Source organism: Larus michahellis, chromosome 3, assembly GCF_964199755.1.
Source record: "Larus michahellis chromosome 3, bLarMic1.1, whole genome shotgun sequence".
NCBI classification, from domain to species: domain Eukaryota; kingdom Metazoa; phylum Chordata; class Aves; order Charadriiformes; family Laridae; genus Larus; species Larus michahellis.
The window spans coordinates 113,446,113-113,469,838 of record NC_133898.1 but is presented as its reverse complement, the minus strand read 5'-3'; the positions used below and the strand labels follow the sequence as shown (position 1 = coordinate 113,469,838).

Below are 23,726 nucleotides of genomic sequence, written 5' to 3'. Positions count from 1 at the left end.
CAACCAAACAATAGATAAGAACATAATCTACATTCTAAAAACATTTAACACGTTCACATACAGGGTTATACTGACCATCAACCTGTATAATATACCAAGTGTAGTTAAAAGCCTTAGACACATAGATACATATATACACGCACATATATACACGCATCCATTTTCTCTACATAATGCACCTGCCCTAACTCATTGAGTCATGTATGAGTATATCGAGTTACCAGTCCAGTTTCATGTCTGCTTTACTCCACACATACTTTCCTCCTCTTTTTAGGAACATGTTCTCATCAAATCCACTGAATTTTATGGCTGCTTCTACCCCAACATCAAGGATAGACTTGGAAGGCTCTTTCCGTCCATTTCTACAGTTTAGAAAACGCATCTGGAACATCAATAGATAAGATGTTAGAAAGTCAATTTGTAAAACCTTTATTTTTCTACAGAATTGAACAAGTTGCACGGCTAATCCCATAAAAGCCTATGTAAGTGCATAAACAGTTTCACTGTAGTCCTTAGAAGGCTCAGAAGCTCACAGTTACACAGACTGACGCATCTTTGCAGGAAGGAAGCCATACCATAACTCCTGAAGATTAAATGTTTGCTCTTCAGTTACATGTAAACTAAGTAGGCTCTTTGAAACTTAACTTTCAGCACAAGTTCTGTATTTTTAAATTAAAGAAAAACAGCAAAGACATCCTTCAAAGATACACATCTCACTTTAAGATTTGTGATGCTATGATCATACATGCAACCTGATGGCAACTCCTCCTCAGGTCATACTTAAATTCAAGTTCTTAATATGTTTGATGAGAAAAAATACGTCTATTCCTTGTACGTGAATAGGTGAATAGAATTTACCATTAAATAGAATTTACCATGTAGTAAATTTACTGCACAGTAAATAGAATAGGTTATCACTGTTGTATACATACATACATTAGCATATAAATACTAAGCATCAAACAAAGACTTACGTATTCATCCAGAATGAGGTATGAATCCCTCATCTGTAATAGATCAAAAGAAAGAAAGAAATTAATATCCAAACCAAAATTCCATTCTGGTGAAAAATCAAGAACAAAACAAACAACTGTTCATTCAAAGCCTGATCCAAATCTTTGAAATAGGTAGTGTCTTACCACTGTTTCAGTGAGCTTGGATCAAATTTATAGAAATAAACGACAGGATTACTAGCATGACTTAATGCATGAATAAACCAGTAATTCTTGGAATATGACCTCTCAAGTGTCTTATGGAAATATGGGTGCCCAAGTGGATGAAGGTGTTTTAAATAATATCCAAGTTTTCTATTAACTTCTACACCAGCAGAACTTGCACTGTTTTGCATACTGGAATGATTAGGTCATTTTCCAAACAAATGACATGACCGTTTAAGCTGGGGTGTTTAATTATCACCCCAGAAAATGAAGGTGCGCTCCCAGCTCAGAAGGCTCTCGGGTCTGCACCAAGAAATAGGCCAACAGCTGAAATAAGGCATGTTTGCTCAGCTAACTGTGCATCTCCTACATGATCTTCTCTAAAATTCTCTGGGTGCCTGGTGCTTGCTGCTGTGTAGAATAGGAAATCTGTTCAGTCAATTTGCTACCCATCTTTCACACAGGTTTAACAGAAATCAGAAACAGTCTTCTAGAACCAAACCTACTCGGGGAAGTCTACTCTTTTTTTGTAGGACTTCTTACACGGAAAAAAAGTTAGAAACAGTTCTGGGTTATGATCTAACCACCTCCTCTGATGAGCGCTCTCTCTCACAAAATGCCTTAAACACTAGGCTGCGCTTCTAGGTCTTCATAGTAGAGGCGACCCAGTTTGCTCACTTGAGCTCTCTATACCTTAAAAAGTAAACTGTAAATGGAGATTATTAATCTGTGGAGAGGAAAGGGAAGGTGAGATGGGAGATTATAGGCATTCCCGAACTTGGTTCAAGTTAGTATCTCCTCACTCAGTTCATTAACTTTCTTAACAGTGAGCCTTCTAACTCTTCTTATGCCACATATAGGGTCTGTAGGCATCTTAGAGAAGAGCCTGATCTCCACCCTTAGGCTCTTCACTGCAGCTAACGTAAGCTGGATGGCAGCTTGTTAACTGACCTGCTGGGCTCTGCCGTAGCACAAAGAGTCTCCCCATGAACAAAGAGCCTGAACATGCAGTCCAAAGGAGTTCAGATAGACAATGTTAAAAATACAACTTTTTTGTGTGAGGGAGTACCTAGTAAGATGTGTCAGGCAAAAATACTAGTTCCTATCCCTCAGTACCCAATATAATGCTGACTGGGATGATACCTTACTTCATGTAGGTCAATGACACTGCCATAGCATAACATCATGGTGAATCTCTATTAGGAAACTATGCTTAAAGTATAAAGTGTGTCTACATTAATATTCAACCCTATCAGGCTCTTGTGACCTGGTGGGGAAGGACTATTCAATTCCAAAGGACTTAATTATTGTTTAGAGTTCACCACTCATGTGTGGGAAACTCAGTTTCTCCAGTTTCTGTGCTGATACTTTATACATCCATCCCACTGACACTGTGAGAGGACTCCCCCTGGTTTCCACAGGCTTGGGATCAATGAGTTTTTACTCCTCTGTTAATATCTTTGTGCTCAATAAAAAGCCTTAAAGAAAATCAAAAACCTTGTCTTCCACCATAACAAAAACAGTTGCTTGACAAAGTTGTACTGTACCTCTTCCGAGCCAATACTAATAGGGAAAGCATTAATTGCCATGAATGCTTCTTTTTCTTTTCCGTCTTTCCAACTTTATTTCAAACTAAAGTTGCAAAAGGACAGTTTCAATTTTACCTTCTGATTAGATTCCGGTACTAAACAGGAGACGTCTTTGTGGCGATCCAGGAATTGTTCAAAGTCTTCATCGCTGATAACAAATTTCTCTGCTTCTCTCAGGGCATCCTCACCAGTGTTCTCCCCTTCAATGAGCAGGCACTGGAATACCTGAAGACAAAAGCCGCCTGGTTAAGATTTGCTGTTTTCACTTCCCTTGAGTATAAGACACCATCACCGTGACAAAAACCTCCAGTTGTCTCAGTAGCGATGTCTCTAATTTTTCTGTCAGTGGAGCCACACTGACACAAATTGTGATAAGTGAATATTGCATGAAGGGCACAGTGCAGACGTATTTTTAGCAAATTAACATTACACAGTTCTAAATGTACTTATACAGTCATGGTTCCTGACCAGGTTTCCACAGAAATCCTAACTGCTCTGGTCTTAATAAGGGCACAGACAATAAAAGCTGAAATTAACTTTCGATTGGACCTCAAATAGTACGGCTGTATCATAAATGCCAGCAAGTACTGTGTACAATGCAGACTATCCAGTCAATCTGTATGTTTGAAGATTTTAACCTGATTTGTGACTGCAAGTTTAAGTAGCTTCAGGCAACCGCAGAAAAGATAGAGAAGACTTCCCAGAAACAAAATGCAATAGTTTGTCCACTTAACAGCCTCTGTCTAATGGCCAAGTCCTCAACTACATTCAGACCTTGCGGGGAAAAAAGATGCTTTTGCCATCAATGTGCTCTGTAACCCCAGTAAGAAAGTAGGCCAGGAAACTTGATAAAAATGTTAAAATGTATGTCACATTCTCCTTACACTCCTTTAGTAGGACCAAGATTTCACAGTGATGTTTTGTTTTCTGGGAGATCATACATATACACCAATTTCTATGAAGCAAATAATGAGAGATTATGCCACAAGTTCTCCCATATTTATGTCACATTATCTCTACCCATTTTCAAACCGATAGCATAATGTATTTAATAAGCATAATGTATTTAATACAATTCTAGTAGAAAATGATATATGTACACTAACCACTAAAACTCTATAACAGAACATTAATGTGTAATGTACACTTATATATTGCTGATGTATTAACTCCAATGTAGCATTGTACACTAACTTTTCTTCATTTTCTCGACATCATGACACATTTTCAGTTGTTAAAGAACTTCTATCTTACTTTTAATATCATAAAGAAAATAGATCTATGTATGCTGAAACATTTATCACATAGCACTGAGAAGAAGTCCACTAACGCTAGCTCAAGCTGGAGCTGGAGATCTGACTGAGGTCATTAGAGGTTCAGACAACTCCAGAACTTCATCATCACCTTTCTCTGACCAGGAAACCTAGGGTATATGCCACTTTCTTACCTTCCAGCGCACAGGGTTGAGTGCCTTGATCTGCTCATTCATGTCTTCCTCAACATTAAATCTGTTGATCACTGAATTTATTTTGAAAGCAACTGCATACTCTCGGCACCACTGTCTCAGTTTATGCAGATTTTCCACATGGTTCTTCTTTCCTTGACCACGGCCAATTAAAATATTGACATTCTCATCAAAACTATCGCATGAAATTGCCAGAATGTCTAAATATTCACCTGAAAACAAGTTTTAAAAATTGGTTAATATTCTGTCCTTCAGTTAAAAGCTGTCGGGACTCTGTCCACTTTCACCGCCTCGTGATCTGTCACAAAGTGCCATGTAAATACAGTTCTGGGAAGTCAACACATGAACGACAAAAGCCACAGCAGTGGCATCATCAAAACCCACGTTTTGTGTGTGTGTGTGCGCGCGTTATGGAGACAGCCTGAGCCTATTATTTTATTATACTATTATACCAAAGAGTCAATAGTAAAACTGCCTATGTTCACAACATATAACTAACAATATTTCACCGGTATTTACATTTGGTTTGTGTTTACTGTAAATGAACCACTAGAGAACTGTCTCCCACTTGCACTGAAAACCGTATTTGATGAGGCCGCCCCAAGGAAGCTCCCAAACCCCGCCAGCGCTCCTGTGCACGGGGCATTTGCCTTACCGTACTTCTTGAACCAACGTTCTCTAATCAGGCTGCCGTTGCTCACGATGCTGACGCTTGGTAGCTTCAAGTCCTGCTTGCAAAACTTCACCAGTTGCCCTACAAATTCGCCTCTATCCTGAAGAAACGGTTCTCCTCCCGAGAAATTTATTTTCTCCATTCCTAGAGAAGGACCAAAGAGAGATGCTAGGACACTCCGTCTGCCTGTTGCCCCGCTCCTTCCACACGCTGTCCATGCCCGACTGCAGCGATGTGAAGAGGGATCCCGACTGTCTAATTACAGGGATAACTTTCTCCGACGCCACTTGGTCCTGCCGGGACGCGGCCGCCGCGCATCCCCCCGCCCCGGCTCCCACCGACGACCCCCCGCCCCCTCCCTGGGACTCACCCGCCTCCTTGAGCATCTCCAGCCCCCGCTTGGCCTCCTCCAGCGGCAGCACGAAGGAGGTCTTGGCCGTGTGGAAGCAGAAGCCGCACTTGTAGTTGCACTGCCGGGTGAAGTGGTAATTGACGCTGGTGGGCGTCGGGGACGGCTCGTCCCACTCCTGCCGGCAGCTCTCCGGGGCGGCGGGGCTGGGAGCCGAGACCCTCTTCCAGCCGGGCAGGGACAGGGGCAAGGAGAGGGGAGACAGGCTCCAGCACAGGGCGCCTAGTCGCCCACGCAGTGTCGCCAGCGCCGCCCGCGCCAGCGCCAGCGGCAGGCGGACCAGTGCGCCCAGGGGCATGGCTCGGCTCGGCTCGGTGCGACCCGGCGGGATGCGCTGCCCTTCAGTTAGACGCGGCTGGGCACGGTTCGGCTCGATTCGACGGGCCCGGTCTCAGCTCAGCTTGGCTCGGTTGGACCCGGCTGGGCTCGGCTCGGTGCGACCCGGCGGGATGCGCTGCGGTTCACTTGGACCCGGCGGGATGCGCTGCGGTTCACTTGGGCGCAGCTGGTCACGGTTCGGCTCGGTTCGACCCGGCTGGGCTCGGTTCGACTGGGCTCAGCTCAGCTTGGCTCGGTTGGACCCGGCTCGGCTCGGCTCGCCAGCTGCAGAGAGGAGCCCGGCGCTCCGTGCTTAAGAGTGCGGCGGACCCGTCCCCTCCCGCCCCGCCGGGGCGCGGGGAACCACTCGGTTTCGGTTTCCTTTCTCGCAGAACGGAAACTTGGCACCGAGCGGCCGGTGCTCGCTCGCTGGTTTACTTCTCCCAACCCCACCCGACCCCCGCCCCAGAGTCGCTGCTCTGCCCTGCAGCGCCATCACGAAACCCGCCGGCTGCCCAGGCTCGGTAGCTGGCTTGGGCACCTCCAGGTTTGAGCACGTCTAGCACCTGAGGTACACTTTCTGATGTGTGTGGGCTCAGTGGCTTCAGTTCTTCTGGTCAAAAGGGTGTGACTGGTGAAGCAGGGAGAAAGCTGAAATTGTGTGACTGTGCCACATCCTTCTCAGAGAGAGCCATGAGCCCCTGGAAGTTTAAACAGGTTTGCACTGCAGAGCACTCCAGGTTAGGGAGCCCGATGACTTCAGATTCATAAAAAGAAAATACTTGAAGGTTCTCAAATTCTTGATCTCCAATACTGCCTAAAGCACCTCAAGCAAAGCTACTCCACCAAGTTGACTATGGGGTTAGCCTTAACAGCAGGAAAAGTTGGCAGCTGACTGAGGTGACACATTGGTGGGGCAGATGGCTGTCCCCTCATGGTAACACCAGGAGAGACTGGGACCAAGCTGCCAATTCCTGTATTCCTCAATTCCTCGGTGGCACAACAGCTATTGCTGGAAAGGAGCACCTCCCTCATAGCACCAGTTGGTATCTGCAGTCCTCCAGTGTGTCGACACACCAAGTAGTCCTCCGCAGCTTTTCAGCCTCACCCCGCCTTGAGTCAGTCTGTCCTCATTCTTGCATGGGCAGTTTAGTGTCACCACTGCTGCCAAGGTACGGAGCCATACTCAGATCTCAACACCTACCAACTGCATGTTGGCTGTGGCAGGGTTAAGTTGGAGCTTCCCTCACTTCCATTGATCTGCCAGAACTGCTAACGTAGCAGGACAGTCTTGCTCTCATGTTGATTTTTTTTTTTTCCCTTTCTTGAAAAAGGGGTAGGAGAACTAGTGTCATCCTGTTTGCAAATTTTAATGGGAAACAAAACCTGCTTGTGAATAAAAAGTGTTTACTTTATGTTAATTAGTACTGTCATTTGCTATCCTTAAATTCCCATCACCTTTCCTTCACTTTCCTGGAAATGTTCTACTGGTTCAGTAATGGCTGGATCAGTGAATAATAGGGCTTCAGGTTTTCCCCTTCAGCCAGTATTTATTGTTATCTCTACCAGCTGTTTCTTGCTGGAATGGATTCATGCCAGTAGGGCAGGAGGGGGGAATTCTTGCTGTGTCTGTCCCTGCTAATGCCACCTGATAAATGTATTGCTGCAGCACGATGGGAAACATCTCAGCTCCTGAGACTTTCCAAAATTGTCTCAGAGCTTGTCAGCAGAGACTATTTCAGCGAGTTACCATGGGAGAAACTATCCATGTGCCCTTCCAGTTCCTTGAGGTTTATGTAAGACACAAGGTTGAAAGCAGGATTTTCTAATAAAATGAAGGGTTTGTTGGTCACAAACTTGAAAATGGAATTGTGAAAGGAGAAAGAATGAATACAAGGGGTGCCACTGAAATTACCAAATATAGGTAATCAAGTTATGAAACACAGAGAAAAGTTATGTTAAGACATAACTGTCAGAAAGTCATATGTCAGAAAGTTATGAAACACAGGTAATCAAGTTATGAAACACAGAATATAAATATGGACACAAATTAGGCACATTTGAAAGCAGTCCACCATGGGCCCTTAATGGTGTGGATGTGATCTCTCAGGAAGTACTTGAACAGATGACTCCTAGAATCTGGGACAAGGTGTTGGGAGAAGGATCCTTCCGTGTCCTTTCCATACTCTTCTTCTAATATCTGGCACTGGCCACTGTCATGGGCAGAAGAGGAGGGTCTCTGGCCTGACTCTATACTAACGTCTGTGTTCTTTCAATCTTATCCCCAGACCTTCATCTTTACTGGAGGGCCCTTTACTGGTGCCCTTTAAAGTTTATTCTGCATGAAAACAGCTGTATTCTATTTGTGTGTACTTTACGTACCTATGCATTCATGGGCCTTTAACTTAAGCAATTCCTGCCTTGCGTCTCAGACAGCTGTTTATCTACATTACAGGATTGTGCACTTAGATATATTTTTAAAGTTACAGGCTGATTAACTGTCAGGGGTTTTACCCTCTTTTTCCACTTTGAGTGGATCAAAACATTTTTGAATGGTCATACAGCTTCTTACTGTGTCTGTGTCTCTTCCCTAGAGCTGCATACCAGCACAGTGGGCCCTCAAAGATGTGAAGAGGCTCCAGAACCGTGTTTTTCACATAATTAGCACATTTCTCTTCAACATTATTTCATATTATACAGAAGACAAAATGATAAAGGTCCTTCTGAAGAAACTGAAAATTACTTAACATAGGAAGTTCCGTCTAAACATGGGGAAAAACTTCTTTCCTTTGAGGGTGGCAGAGCACTGGCACAGGCTGCCCAGAGAGGTGGTGGAGTCTCCGTCTCTGGAGACATTCAAAACCTGCCTGGACGCGTTCCTGTGCAACCTGCTCTGGGTGAACCTGCTCTGGCAGGGGGGTTGGACTAGGTGATCTCCAGAGGTCCTTTCCAACCCCTACCATTCTGTGATTTTGTGTGTCATAAGTTGATTTCAAAACATTCATACTCGCTACACTGATTTTAAATACAAAGACCTGTCTTGGACGTAAAAGGCAACTCTCTTTTCCTATATTTTTACCTGAACTGCTTGTGTATAATCTGATGGGAAAGACCTAAAATCTTGCAAGAAGATACTTTTAAGTAATTAGGCAGGAGGACAGACATCATGCGCCTATTATAAATCATCTCATAAGCATATTATAAATGATGAAGAAAGCACCACCAGCTTGGCTCACAAGGAAAGCTTGTAAACAAGGGTAGAATCATAGAATCATAGAATCATAGGGTTGGAAGGGACCTCTGGAGATCATCTAGTCCAACCCCTCTGCCAGAGCAGGGTCACCTAGAGCAGGTTACACAGGAACACGTCCAGGTGGGTTTTGAATGTCTCCAGAGTTGGAGACTCCACCACCTCCCTGGGCAGCCTGTTCCAGTGCTCTGCCACCCTCAGGGTAAAGAAGTTCCTCCTCATGTTTAGGTGGAACTTCCTATGTTCAAGTTTGTGCCCATTGCCTCTTGTCCTGTCCCCGGGCACCACTGAAAAGAGCCTGGCCCCATCCTCCTGACACCCACCCTTTAAGTATTTATAAGTGTTGATAAGATCCCCCCTCAGACGTCTTTTCTCCAGACTGAAGAGACCCAAATCCCTCAGCCTTTCCTCATAAGAGAGGTGTTCCAGTCCCCTCATCATCTTTGTAGCTCTCTGCTGCACCCTCTTCAGCAGTTCCCTGTCCCTCTTGAACCGGGGAGCCCAGAACTGGACACAGTACTCCAGGTGCGGCCTCACCAAGGCAGAGTAGAGGGGGAGGATGACCTCCCTTGACCTGCTGGCCACACTCTTCTTGATGCACCCCAGGATGCCATTGGCCTTCTTGGCCACAAGGGCACATTGCTGACTCACGGTCATCCTGTTGTCCACCAGGACTCCCAGGTCTCTTTCCACAGAGCTGCTCTCCAGCAGGTCAGCACCCAACCTGTACTGGTGCATGGGGTTGTTCCTCCCCAGGTGCAGCACCCTACACTTGCCCTTGTTGAACTTCATAAGGTTTCTCTCTGCCCAGATCTCCAACCTGTCCAGGTCTCTCTGTATGGTGGCACAGCCTTCCGGTGTGTCAGCCACCCCACCCAGCTTGGTGTCATCAGCAAACTTGCTGAGGGTGCACTCTGTCCCCTCATCCAGGTCATTGATGAATATATTGAACAGGACTGGACCCAGTACTGACCCCTGGGGAACACCACTCGTCACTGACGTCCAACTAGACTCTGTGCCCCTAATCACGACCCTCTGAGCTCTGTCTTTCAACCAGTTTTCTATCCACCCCACTGTCCATTCATCTAACCCACACTTCCTAAGCTTCCCTATGAGGATGCTGTGGGAGACCGTGTCAAACGCCTTGCTTAAGTCAAGGTAGACCACATCCACCGCCCTCCCCTCATCTATCCATCTAGTCATGCCATCGTAGAAGGCTATCAGATTAGTCAGACATGATTTCCCCTTGGTGAATCCATGCTGAGTACTTCTGATAGCTTTCCTTTCCTCCACGTGCCTTGAGATGACACCCAGAACGAGCTGTTCCATCATCTTTCCAGGGATGGAGGTGAGGCTGACCGGCCTGTAGTTCCCCGGCTCTTCCTTTTTGCCTTTCTTGAAGACTGGAGTGACATTGGCTTTCCTCCAGTCCCCAGGCACCTCGCCTGTTCTCCAGGACTTTTCAAAGATGATGGAGAGCGGCCCAGCAATGACTTCTGCCAGCTCCCTCAGCACTCTCGGGTGCATCCCATCAGGGCCCATGGACTTGTGAATATCTAGATGATCTAATTGGTCCCTCACTCGCTCCTCCTCAACCCAAGGGAAGTCTTCTTCTTTCCCTGTTACTTTATTCAATGCCTGTGACTCCTGAGGGCTGGGCTGAGCAGAAAAGACCGAAGCAAAGAAGGCATTCAGTAACTCTGCCTTCTCCACATCCTCCGTCACCATGACTCCTGCCTCATTCAGCAGTGGGCCTACAACTTCTCTGGTCTTCCTTTTGCTTCCAATATACTTGTAGAAGCTCTTTTTGTTGTGCTTGATGTCCCTAGCCAGGTCTAATTCCAAGGCGGCCTTGGCTTTCCTTGTTTCATCCCTGCATGCTCTGGTGGCATTCTTGTAATCCTCCCAAGGGGTCAGTCCCTTCTTCCACTTATTATAAACTTCCTTCTTCCACTTGAGCTTTTTCTGAAGCTCCCTGCTCAACCATGCAGGTCTCCTGCGTCCCATGGCCGATTTCTTTCTCTTAGAGATGCACCGATCCTGAGCTTGGAGGAAGTGGTCTTTGAATATCAACCAGCTTTCTTGAGCCCCTTTGCCTTCCAGAGCCCTAGCCCACGGGATCTCTCCAAGCAGTTTCTTGAAGAGGTCAAAGTTAGCCCTCCTGAAATCCAAGGTTGTAATTTTACTTCTTGTTGTTGTTTTGTGGATATTACCCATGATCCTGAACTCAATCATTTCATGATCACTACAACCTCGGGTGCCCCCAACCTTAATGTCCTCCACCAATCCCTCTGTGTTTGTCAGTACCAGGTCTAGAAGTGCTCCTCTGCTTGTTGGCTCCTGTACCACCTGTGTCAAAAAGTTGTCATCAATGCACTGGAGGAGCCTCCTGGACTGTGCATGCCTGGTACATCAAGGCAGCGGGAGGGGCAGAAGAAAAACGAAAGTAAGCTCTTTCCATTCAGCCAGCAGGGAGGGGAAAGGCAACAGCGGCATCAGAAAAACAGAAGATCAAGGACTGAGCCGGGTCAGTGAGGAACACAGCCAGCTTTTCCAATGCTTTTGAAGTGAAACTTGGCAGCAAACCAATTGCACTTCAAAACGATGAACAAACAGAAAAGTGGCTGATAAGCTTCAGTGTAGGTAAAGGTAAGGCAATGCACGTAGGAAATAATAATTGAAACTTTGTATACTCAATGCCGTAGTGGCACATCTCAGGAAGGAGATCTCAGGGTCCCTGTTGCTACGCCCCTCAAATCATTGGTTCTGTGGGAGGCAGCCGCAAAAATGTCAACAAAAAGCTTAGCACTGCCCAGAAAAGTATTGAGAACAAAGCAGATGGCATTATTTTGCTGCTTTGTGAAACCTTGGTGTAGTTAACCATACCTTGACTAGTGGTACAGTTCAAGTCACCGTGTCTCAGCAGGACCTCATGGAGTTAAAGAAGTTATCCCTGCCTCTAAATTATCAAGGGGATGAAGCAGCTACATTACAAAAGTTTGTGTCTCTCATTTCTGACATGAAAAGCTGAAGGGGAAATCTGAGTGAGCTTCACAAAACCATGAAGCTGATAAATATGCTGAATATTGAACAGTTATTCACCAAAGTCAGTAACATTATTAGAAGGGGCACTTGTTGAAACAAGTAGAATATGAGTTTAAAACTTAAAAAAGAAAATTGTTTTGATGCAACAGGTTGTGCATTGCTGGAATTTGAGACCACAGAGGTTTGTGGAGGTAGACTGTATCATGGACTTAAAAAGGGATTTAGGCAGATGTATAAGCAGAAGTCCATAAATAGGTGCTAAAAGGACAAGACAAGGATGTGCTGTCTAACATTCCTAGTGTGGTGACTGGGGATGCTGGAGGAGCACAAAGAGTAGGAGAAGGCACCACAGATAAGCCAGGTTTATGCACAGCATGTCATTCTGCCAGACAAAATACTGGGCGAGAAGAGCCACTAGTCTGACTCCGTAGTGCATATTATTTTGTTCTTAAAATTACCATCTATTCTTGTATAATGAACCATGTCTTACCCTGTGTCTTCTGGCATTCATACCCAGCTGCCATAGCCAGGTATTTGAGTGATGTGGAACGACGCAGGTATGAAAAATGGCATGTTTTACCTTAAAAAGAAAGCTAGCTTTGGTACCTGCTGCTGAGACTGTACTGAAGAGCCTCCAAGGCTGTGTTCCTGGTTCCTGCTCTGTCCCAGCCTTCCACCAGCTTCCTCAGCATGGGCAGTTTCCAACTAGTATAACTGAACTCTAGCTAACTGATACTGCCTGCCAGCCATGCAAAAAACATTTGTGCAGCATGTTTGAGATGAGCAGTGGAAGACATCAAGTTTCTGAGGAATTTCTTGTAGAGTGTACTCACTCGTTGAGTATATTCTTTCAGAATATGCATCAGAAGCTTAATGTTAGATATTTGTAAGTGGCAGTTTTCCAACTATTGAAAGGGAGAAATAGGATTCTGTGGAGCTGCAGGTTCTCCTACATTTCAAGTTACACGTTTTGAAAACTCAAACATTTTGGGCAACATTACTCACAGCAGCTAACATGAACCTAACTGTCATAGCTATTTGCAGTGTGGTTCCTGCCCCTGAGCTGATGAAAGCTGAAATTGTCCATCACAAAGTTACAAAAACACTGCAGGACATTTTACGTCCCAAATTATTTGAGTCCCTTAGTCTTGTTATCAAGGCACCGAGTAACAGAATAATGGGTTAAGTTACCAATATGCCCTGACAGCTTGGTGCTACTTGGGCACTGCAACACAGCAAAACAGTTCAAGTCCATGCCTTACTGGATGCGGGGGGAAACCTTGCAACCAAGGACGAGGAGAAGGCTGAGATACTTAATGCCTTCTTTGCCTCTGTCTTTAATAGTCAGACCAGCTACCCCCAGGGTGTTCAGCTTCTTGGGCTGGAAGATAAGAATGGAGAACAGGACAACTCCCCTGTAATCCAGGAGGAAGTAGTTAATGATTTGCTTATGCACCTGGACACGCATAAGTCTATGGGCCCGGACGGGATTCACCCAAGGGTTCTCAGGGAGCTGGCAGGAGAGCTCACCAAGCCTCTCTCCATTATCTATCAACAATCCTGGTCAACAGGAGAGGTGCCGGGTGACTGGAGGGTGGCCAATGTGACGCGCATCTACAAGAAGGGCCGGAAGGAGGATCCCGGAAACTACAGGCCTGTCAGCCTGACCTCTGTACCGGGAAAGATCATGGAGAGGATCATCCTGAGTGAGCTCTCAAGGCAAGGGAAGGGCAGCCAAGGGATCAGGGCCAGCCAGCATGGGTTTATGAAAGGGAGGTCCTGCCTGACCAACTTGATCTCTTTCTATGACCATGTGACCCGCTTTCTCGATGAGGGGAAGGCTGTGGATGTTGTCTACCTGGACTTTGGTAAGGCCTTCGACACCGTCCCCCACGGCATTCTCCTGGAGAAACTGGAGAATCATGGCATAGACAAGTGTACCCTCCGCTGGATAAAAAACTGGCTGGATGGCCGTGCCCAGCGAGTTGTGATTAATGGAGCAAAATCTGGTTGGCGGCCGGTCATCAGTGGTATCCCTCAGGGCTCAGTTTTGGGGCCAGTCTTGTTCAATATCTTTATTGATGATCTAGACAAGGGGATTGAATGCACCCTCAGTAAGTTTGCAGATGACACCAAACTAGGTGGGAGTGTTGATCTGCTTGAGGGTCGGAAGGCTTTACAGAGGGATCTAGAGAGGTTGGATCAATGGGCCAAGGCCAATGGGATGAGGTTTAATAAGGCCAAGTGCCGGGTCCTGCATTTTGGTCACAACAACCCCAGGCAACGCTACAGGCTTGGGGAAGAGTGGCTCGAAAGCTGCCCGGCAGAAAAGGACCTGGGAGTGTTAGTGGACAGCCGGCTTAACATGAGCCAGCAGTGTGCCCAGGTGGCCAAGAAGGCCAATAGCATCCTGGCTTGTATCAGGAATAGCGTGGCCAGCAGGAGCAGGGAAGTCATCGTGCCTCTGTACTCGGCACTGGTGAGGCCTCACGTCGAGTACTGTGTTCAGTTCTGGGCCCCTCACTACAGGAAAGACATTGAAGTGCTGGAGCGTGTCCAGAGGAGAGCCACCAAGCTGATGAGGGCTCTGGAGAACAAGTCCTATGAGGAGAGGCTGAGGGAGCTGGGCATGTTTAGTTTGGAGAAGAGGAGGCTGAGGGGAGACCTCATTGCCCTCTACAACTACCTGAAAGGAAACTGTAGAGAGGCAGGGGTTGGCCTCTTCTCCCAAGGGAATAACGACAGGACCAGAGGAAATGGTATGAAGCTGCGGCAAGGGAGATTTAGGTTAGATATTAGGAAGAATTACTTTACTGAAAGAGTGGTCAGGCACTGGAACAGCCTGCCCAGGGAGGTGGTGGAGTCACCATTCCTGGAGGTATTTAAGAAATGTGTAGACATGGCTCTTCAGGGCATGCTCTAGTGCCCAAGATTATTGTTTGTGGTGGGGTGTTATGTGTGGGGTTGTGGGTGTGGAGTTTAGTAGGTGGGTGGCGTTTTTTTTTTTGTTTTTGTGGTTGGACTCGATGATCTCAGAGGTCCCTTCCAACCACTAAGATTCTGTGATTCTGTAATTTGCTTTATGACTTGTTTGTCTCTTTGGGCCAGTCACAGAATCATGGAATGGTTTGTGTTGGAAGGGACCTTAAAGATCATCTAATTCCAACCCCCCTGCCATGGGCAGGGACACCTCCCACTAGACCAGGCTGCTCAAAGCCCCATACAGCCTGGCCTTGAACACTTCCAGGGATGGGGCATCCACAACTTCTCTGCGCAACCTGTTCCAGTGTCTCACCACCCTCATTGCAAAGAACTTCTTCCTTATGTCTAATCTAAACCTGCCCTGCTCTAGTTTAAAACCATTGCCCCTCGTCCTATCGCTACATGCCCTTGCAAACAGCCCCTCCCCATCTTTCCTGTAGGCCCCTTCAGGTTCTGGAAGGCCGCTATAAGATCTCCCTGGAGCCTTCTCTTCTCCAGGCTGAACAACCCCAACTCTCTCAGCCTGTCCTGATAGCAGAGGTGCTCCAGCCCTTGGATCATCTTCGTGGCCCTCCTCTGGACCCGCTCCAACAGGTCCATGTCCTTCTTGTGCTGAGGGCTCCAGAGCTGGACGCAGTACTCCAGGTGGGGTCTCACCAGAGCAGAGGGGCAGAGTCACCTCCCTCGACCTGCTGGCTACGCTGCTTTTGGTGCAGTTCGAAGCAGCAGTGTATTTGCACTCTTTTTTTTTTTATTATTATTATTTTTATTTTTGGAGACCACCAGGATTCAGCCACGGGAGTCCGTTATAACGTGACCCTTTTTTTTGCCGGGGGAGAGAGAGGGACAGGACGGATCCTGCGGCCAAGACTTTATTTTCACTTTCACTTCCAGCCCATCCACGCACGGATCCAATTCCCAGTTCCCGCGGGGACCAAGCCCGTTCGCTCCAGTGCCATTATGGGGGCGGGAGGGAGGGAAGGAAAAAACCCTCCCCTCGGAGGAGCAGCCCTTTGCCGGACTTTTCCCCGGCGACAGGCGCTTTCCCCGCCGGCGGGGATAGTTTCGTTTCCCCCTCTCTCCTCCGCCGCCGCCCGCCCCTTTCCGCGCTGCCGCCGGCCCCGGCTCCCTGCTCCCGCTTCCCGGCTCCCGGCTCCCGGCGGCGATGCTGCGGCGTTGCCCACCGGGCCCCCCGCCCCTCCTCCGCGCCCTGCCGCCCGCCGCCCCCGCCGTCCGACAGCGTCTGCGGGAGGTAGGTGAGCCCCCGCCGGGGCTGCGGGGGTTGCGGGTCTCCCGGCTTCCCAGGGGGATGCGGGCGGGTGTGAAGGGTCCCCGTCTCCCCCTTTGCAGTGCGCAGCGCGGATCCCGGAGGCTGAAGCGGTACTCGACCTGCTGGAGAAATGTCCCGAGCACCAGAAGAAGGGGGGTTTTCCCGTCGTGGTTTTCGAGGGGCTGGATGCCACAGGTAAGAGCCACGTGTGGGTGAGGAACCGCGGGTGAGAGATTGTTGGAAAGAGCCACCTCTGTGGCTTTCAGCCACTTAAAAATTCAAAACACTTAAAAATTCAAAAAAACCTGGAAACCTGTGACATATTGGAAAGAATTAGCAATTATAAACACCAGTCTGTCTCCTCTTCCTTGTAAAAGATCAAACAGTCCATGCTAATTTTCGTTCAGTGGATGAATTCCTTATCTATGTAAGTGAAATAATACAAAGAGTGGAGTACTGGAAGTTAAATTTCTGGTGCAGATGATGAAACATACTTTTACCGGAGAGTTTGCAAATAAGTAGTGGTAGCCTGGGAAACTGGCAGCAGTTTGTCTCAGGAAGAAATATTAGTTGCCTCTGAATAACTTTGTTTTCTGCATTTTCAGTTAAAGACACCTGAAAACGCCCCCTAAAAAAAAGTATTGGGTGACAGCATTGCAACATCCACATGAATTGTAACCTAGAAAAGTATTGTAAGTGGATATATAGAGGATTTGCCATTCAATGCACTTAATGCGTTTAAAGGAGTGAAGACAGGAAGCTGGCAAGAGGGAAGGGAGAAGGGCCCTGAGAATAGGAAGTGGAGCAATAACTCCTGTAACCAGACTCATAATGATTTTCCGCCAAAAACCTTATCACCAGGTACTCGGGTTACATAGTCAGGTGTCAGAACATGTGCTCCAAGTGAACAGTTATGAACATTTTTCAGTTTGTAAAACTCAGTTTTATCTGATGTGCTATGTAACAAGTGTTTCCTTCTGTAAATGAAATGCAGGCAAAACCACGGTAACCCAATCTGTTAAGGACACCCTGAATGGCATTCTGCTAAGGTCTCCACCAGCTTGCATCAGCCAGTGGAGGACAATATTTGATGATGAGCCAGCACCCATTAAAAGAGCGTTTTATGCTGCGGGCAACTACATTCTTGCTTCAGAAATAGCGAAAGCATCCACTCAGGCACCTGTGATCATAGACAGGTTTGTATATTTAAGAAGTCGTCTTATATCAGTGCCATCATACAGTTTAGTGTTACAAGCAGAAGTTGTCAATGATAGTCTCTGGGTTTCTTCTTTTTTTTTTTTTCTTTTTTTTTTTTTTTTCTTTTGAAAGTGCCACTTTGCAGGTAGTCAGGTAAATATTAAATCTTCTGAAGAGTATTAATTATGTTAACAGTAAGGTGGGGGATTTCCATCACTGTAGTACCCATAACTGGCTTTAGCACACATGAAAAGTGCTATATCTTGTTTTAGGAATAGTGGAGGCATGGACAGTGCAGCCTGAGCAAAAGCAGGGTTCTGTGATGTACCTGAGGAGAATGAGGGCTGCTGATCACAGCTGGCTCTAAGAAGGGTCTGAGGTATGGGGTGGATTAGAATGACCAAGTTTTTGGCAGACTTACTCTTTGAGGATGTAAAGCCAGAAATAGGCTTCCCACTTTTTTGGGTTTGTTTACGTAATTTCTTGTTGTCACTAACTGTGTAGGCAGCGTTCAGTATTACTCTTAATAAAGAAAGTCTATGTGCACTTTGAAACCCCTGGCTTGTTTCAGTAGGTGTAAAGTAACCTCCCGCCGCAACACACACAGGCAGAAGTTGTTTGCATATGTGTGTCATTCTTAACCAGCCTCAAAACCACCAAAATATGTAAAATACAGTGCCTCATAGTGGTGGGAACGTTAAATGCAAATGAAATGTGTAACCATTAATAAAGTCTGTCTTCATTCACGTATGAAGGCTGCATGATCTCTACCAGATCTGTTGCACGTTGTAGGATGAAACCACAGAAAAGGGATTCCGAGTATTGGATTTTGACATATAATGTAACTCTTCTTTTGACCTCTCATTATATGAGAAAACTTTCTTTTGATAGGAGTATCGGGAACACCCTTTGCCTAATATGTAGCTTCTGCCATGTGTTTTAATTAATAATTCACAGTAATTTTGTACATTGCATTGAATGTTATTACTCTGCTAAGAAAAAATGGATGGCACAGAATTGTTCTTTACAGTTCCCTTCAAAATCACAGCTTCACCTACCTAGTCATTATTGCACTTGTCATTATATTGACACCCGTCTCCTGTATTACTGAAGAATTAGCGTCCTCTGAAATTTCTCTCTCCGTTGTGTATTTTCCTGGCAGATACTGGCACAGCACAGCTGCCTACACAATTGCCACTGAAATAAATGGGGAAGTTCAGGATCTTCCACCAGTTCATGATGAGGTGTACCAGTGGCCTGAGGATCTGCTTAAACCCGATCTTGTTCTTCTCCTGACTGTTGACCCCAAGGAGCGAGTCCGGAGACTTCAGTGTCGAGGGCTGGAGAAAACAAAGGAGGAAGCTGAGCTGGAAGCTAACTGCTTGTTTCGCCAAAGGTACGCTTTAATGAGGAATAAGAGGATGGAGGCAATCTTGGCCCCTGTGGGATCAGTAGCAAAATGTCCCAAGGCTTCATAGCTGACAAAGAGGGTAAACTCTGTCATTTCTGATTAAAAGAGTTTGAAAGCTGCAGGTGAAGAATTTCATTCTCCTGCAAAGGAGCTTTGAGTTAAAATACTTGTATTTTGCTACTTGCTGCTTTTATTGTGGCACCTTTCATACTGAGGTCATGAAGGAAAGAGACCTAAAAGTTCCAGAACTGGGAAGCAAGAAGTTGAAACACAGCTTCCCCTGAAAGATCTGGAATTGAGCTCCAGATTAAGAGAACAAAATTTAGATCTCCTCTTGTAGACGTCTTCAGTTGTGCTAAGTGTCTCAAGGCCCAGGATAGTCAATACATTCAATGGAGGCTTTGAAGTGATTCAGCTCACCACCTGCTTGGAGCCCAGTGATCTACACACAAGTATCTAGAGCCATTTGATATGATCCGAGACATCTGTATGAGGCTGGCAGATGTGATGCAGAATCACGGGTCCTTTCTGGACCAGCAACTGGAAGCTAAATGAGATAGTCCAAGGCATCTCAAGCAATACTAGATATATTTGACGAGGAAAATGAATTGCAGTGTAGGTATCTGACTTCAGGGTGCGCTGAATTGCTGTCTAGGCTCCACTAAATGTATTGATTGGATCATCATTGTCTACAATGGAGACTTAAAAACCTAGTGCTCCTGTAGATACCTCAGTATAGACACCTGAATGTCAGTGTCTGTATCTACAAATCACAAAGCTGAAATATACCTCTAGGCTTTTGACATTTCTGGTGATGCTATACCTTAAACATATCCCTTGAGAAATTCTGGCAGAAGCCCTGTGCGGACACACGGTTCGTATAGTGGGACCTGCAGGGGGATGGGTGAGCTAAGGGAATGTCCTGCCATTTAAGAATCTTTCATGTTTAAATTCTGTTACTTCTTATTCTTCAGAAAGCCTTGGGTTATTTCTGCATGTTAATTTTGTCAACCTGGATGTGAGAGCATTCAGAGTCTTGCTTGTGGTCTGAATGTCTTACAGCTTGTGGCCTGAATGTTTGGCGTTATTAGTTCTTGTGGGAGCATAGAAAATTGTATTCACATTCTCATTCACATCCTCAAGGACTAAACGTGGGAGAGTTCTGCATTATGAGAAGGCTCATAGTCTAAGCAAGGAGGTTTTCATCCCGTATTTCATCTCGGTATTCATCCAGTTAGCAAAGTTGATCAGAGGAAAGGGTTAAATGATGTGTCAACTCTGTAATCCAGTTCTCCAGTGATTCAAAGCTGAGATGGTCAGTGAGCACACCTACACCAGCCATGCCATATAGTTCAGAGACATGAGGGGGCTCTGAATAAATTAACTCAGGTGTTAGAAGTGGGCTGTCCACTGTCCTCCCGCCGTACCAGACTGTATCCAGTGCTAAGCTGTAAAGAAAAAAACACTGTAATGCCATGCCAGGTGAATACAGGAATCAGTGCCAAGGAAACTATGAGGTTGGCATTGTAATAGTTACTAATGATTTACTGGTCTTTGCAGTGGATGTCATTCTGCAGTGTGAACGCTTTCTTCCGAGACTGAGGACTAACGCCATTTCATATCCCTGCAATTTGTAGTTTCATTTCTCCTGTTTTGTTTTTAAATAGAGTTGAAGAGTCATACAGAAGGATGGTAAATCCTGCGTGCCAAGAGGTCGATGCCAGCCCCCCCAAGGAAGAGGTTCTCAAGACAGTGCTACAGCTAATTAAGAAACACTGTGCTTTGTGAAAGCAACTTCTGTGTAATAGCACTTGAAAGATACTTTTTAGTGCACTTAAAAGATACTTTTAATGTACTTTTTGGTACCTGAAAAAGCACTGTGATGTGTTTGTTTCTTCCCACAGAAGAATCTTCTCTTTCTTTTGTCGACAGTAATCTGTGCAGGTTATCTGTTTCACCGTTGCCTACTGTGCTTTCCTGTGCAAGGCAAAATATACTCACATGTTATTCGGCATTCTCAGTAAAGCCACAAGCATATTACGGTCATGTATGAAGTACCTCAGAGTGCTCTCTGGCACTGTGACATTTCAAGATGCTATCGTGTTGCATCTTCGTCACCAGGAGAACCTGTTCCCGCATCAGTTGTGTCCCAGAATTCACTGGGCTGCAGCGGGAGATTTAGGTGCCCAAGGAGAGGCTGAAATGTCATCCAGCGGTAAAGCAATAAAAGGATCATAGCACTGATGAACAGAGAATCCAGTGGCCGAGTGGTGTTTACTGGAATAGAAGACGATCAGCTGCTGCTGTGATGGGCATCCTGCAAAAAATGTGTCATAAATGAGGGCCGATAAGCATCTAGGTCTCCAAGTGATAAAGTCTAAGCCTGTCCCCATATGCTCTGCAAAGGCTCATGTTTTCGTACTTTAGTTTCACTGTTGTTGCTCCTAAGTGTAAAGCTAAACATATGGATAAGCCTTTGTGGGATCAGAAAAGAACTGCAAATCCTGAAAGAACATAACTAAAATGTAAATTGGATTTAAAACACTAATTTTACTTACTTTGCTATGTTAAGCAAGTGCAATTATCAGTGAAGCTGTACCATAAATAAAAAAGTACTCGGGACTGCAGTTCTGATCTCCAATCTGTATATGCAAAGTGATAGAAAGAAAAACTTCTAAAAATACGTTTTATTCATGCAGTGTTTAATGTTTGTGAATATCTACTATTAATATAATGCATTTATACATACTAGTAATATACACTGATGTATTTGGTGTATTATTTGTATAATGGTAGCCTTGGGATTTGCCATACATGCAGACTGGAAATACACAGTTGTAGGTGCTCCACTTATTTTAGAAATTATGAAGCATCCAGGTACAAAGGAAATTCACATATAGAGGGCATCACTGCACATGGACGATTAGGATACAAATAGTGTGCCTGCCCTTAATGTTTTGTAGCCTTAGCTTTGCCAGGTAAGATATCACTTGGCCTGAGGAATGCCACCAAATGCCTTTTCTCCTTATGCAAACTTATACATGAAGCCAGACTACCTGGGTTTTGATGCCAAGTTCCTAAAAGTGTAGGTTTGTATTAAAAATAGTGCTGGTAATATATATGTGAGTGGCCTCAGACACTATTAATTACACACATGCAGTATATGTTCATAGTCCACATTTTTCTTTAACCCAAAGATACTTAGGCAGACTACCAGAACAGCAAGGCAAGGGAGACCAAACCAACATGTCCTTTTCTCATGTCTTTGTTAGAATTGAAGGTCTGCAAGTGGCTGTGTGCCACACGCAGGATGTTAATGCACATAATCACTTCCATACTTCCCATTTCTGTGGCATTTCTGCCACATTTTTGTCCACAGTGTCTAAAAAGACTCTACTGTTACTTTAATTGACAACTAAATTAAGTTTGTCCCCAGGAAAGTTGGGGAGGAGCTGTTTGCAAGGGCATGTAGCGATGAGAGGCAATGGTTTTAAACTAGAGCAGAGCAGGTTTAGATTAGACATGAGGAAGAAGTTCTTTACAATGAGGGTGGTGAGACGCTGGCACAGGTTGCCCAGAGAGGTGGTGGAGGCCCCATCCCTGGAGACATTCAAGGCCAGGCTTGATGAGGCTCGGAGCAACCTGATGTAGTTGAAGATGTCCCTGCTTACTGTAGGGGGGTTGGACTAGATGACCTTTAAAGGTCTCTTCCAACCCAACACATTCTATGATTCTATGATTCTGTGATAACAAAAGTAGAGGTTTGTCACTGGCTGTTGAAATGCAGGCAGGACTGGGAGAGGAACAGCAAGAATACAAAAATGCTGGCCATCATGCGCCCAGCAAGAACATCACCTGCTTCAAGGGTTATAAACTGTTTCATTGGGCAGTTTGATGTCCACAAGAGGTCAGGGTTTTGGCTTCAGTGGTCAAAAGACCTGAAGCTCAAAATAATTCCATACAAACTCAGAAATTTAGGCTATGTTTGGTAGATAAAACTGTTTTTTCTGCAGCTTTGGACTGTGGTCGTCATGTAAGACTGGGAGGTTAGCCCATGACACAGCGCTGGCCTGCGGCCACCAGCCTCTGCCATGCAATCCCGAAGTGGTCAGCCCCTGGACCATCCCTGCTCACCTGCAGCCATCCCGTTGTGGAGGCCAGGTTTTCGCTAGCACGGATGAGGGCTGCTCTCTGTCAGTCATCCCCAGGGCAGAGGACGTGCCAAAGCGTGTTTCTTTTATTGCTACCTCAATAAATTTAGGTATTTGATAATTTACTGATTTACCTTGCTTTAGGATGTGATCCTGCAAAAATCCTGATACTACAGTCCTCAGAGCATCTGGGGGATTCGACCAGTAAAGTACACATGCAGAAACTTAATATGAGGTGTCTCAATAGTTCTGTTAAAGTCAGTGAATCCAGTCCTTACTGAACAATAAACACTACTCGTAAAGTTTGGGTGTTTCTTGAGGTACAAAGCAATACTTTCATTTGGCCAAATTAAATGTTTTTTACTTTTTAGTTATTTTTAGAAATTGTCCAAGAGTTTTATGAGATAATTTTACAAGGTTTTTATTTTATTTTATTTTATTTTATTTTATTTTATTTTATTTTATTTTATTTTATTTTATTTTATTTTATTTTATTTTATTTACTTTCTTTTATTTTATTTTACGGAACTCACCGTAGCATTTCATGCACCTTTTTTCTCGGTTTTAACCTCATTTGCTCCCATTTTTTTGACTTAGAGGGGAATAGGTACTTAAGTAAAATGGTATTCAGTTGCCTAAAACATAGACATCCACAGCCAGTCAGTCTCCTGAAGGTATCTGAGATGTCTGCATGGGGCTGCCAGATATGACACGAGACATTTGGTTGAGCTGTTGATCTGTGGAGTGGCAGCTGGAGGCCTGCAGGGATACCATATGGTGCCTAAAATGGGACTATTCACCCATTTAAG

General features: G+C 45.4%; 2 protein-coding genes across 2 annotated transcripts; one reads left to right on the top strand and one right to left on the bottom strand.

Moving 5' to 3' along the window:
• Window positions 1-217: 217 nt before the first annotated feature.
• RSAD2 (radical S-adenosyl methionine domain containing 2) lies at window positions 218-5,798 on the bottom strand. Its single transcript, XM_074578357.1, has 6 exons — window positions 5,255-5,798; window positions 4,867-5,028; window positions 4,194-4,423; window positions 2,822-2,971; window positions 975-1,007; window positions 218-382 (listed from the first exon to the last, which is right to left on the bottom strand). The coding sequence occupies exons 1-6, from the start codon at window positions 5,589-5,591 to the stop codon at window positions 218-220; spliced, it is 1,077 nt and encodes a 358-aa protein (XP_074434458.1). The 5' UTR covers window positions 5,592-5,798.
• A 10,007-nt stretch (window positions 5,799-15,805) lies between these two features.
• CMPK2 (cytidine/uridine monophosphate kinase 2) lies at window positions 15,806-23,215 on the top strand. The gene is made up of 5 exons (XM_074578356.1): window positions 15,806-16,140; window positions 16,239-16,353; window positions 17,153-17,354; window positions 18,518-18,751; window positions 20,434-23,215. The coding sequence occupies exons 1-5, from the start codon at window positions 16,054-16,056 to the stop codon at window positions 20,552-20,554; spliced, it is 759 nt and encodes a 252-aa protein (XP_074434457.1). The 5' UTR covers window positions 15,806-16,053; the 3' UTR covers window positions 20,555-23,215.
• The last annotated feature ends 511 nt before the right edge of the window (window positions 23,216-23,726 follow it).

Excerpts from the sequence above, each read along its gene's own strand:
- RSAD2 (XM_074578357.1), bottom strand. The coding sequence starts at position 5,591 with ATGCCCCTGGGCGCACTGGTCCGCCTGCCGCTGGCGCTGGCGCGGGCG. Across the intron at positions 5,029-5,254 it reads GGAGATGCTCAAGGAGGCGG|GAATGGAGAAAATAAATTTC; the intron begins GTGAGTCCCAGG and ends GTCCTTCTCTAG. Across the intron at positions 2,972-4,193 it reads TCAACCCTGTGCGCTGGAAG|GTATTCCAGTGCCTGCTCAT; the intron begins GTAAGAAAGTGG and ends TTTTGTCTTCAG.
- CMPK2 (XM_074578356.1), top strand. The coding sequence starts at position 16,054 with ATGCTGCGGCGTTGCCCACCGGGCCCCCCGCCCCTCCTCCGCGCCCTG. Across the intron at positions 16,141-16,238 it reads TCCGACAGCGTCTGCGGGAG|TGCGCAGCGCGGATCCCGGA; the intron begins GTAGGTGAGCCC and ends CCCCCTTTGCAG. Across the intron at positions 16,354-17,152 it reads CGAGGGGCTGGATGCCACAG|GCAAAACCACGGTAACCCAA; the intron begins GTAAGAGCCACG and ends AATGAAATGCAG.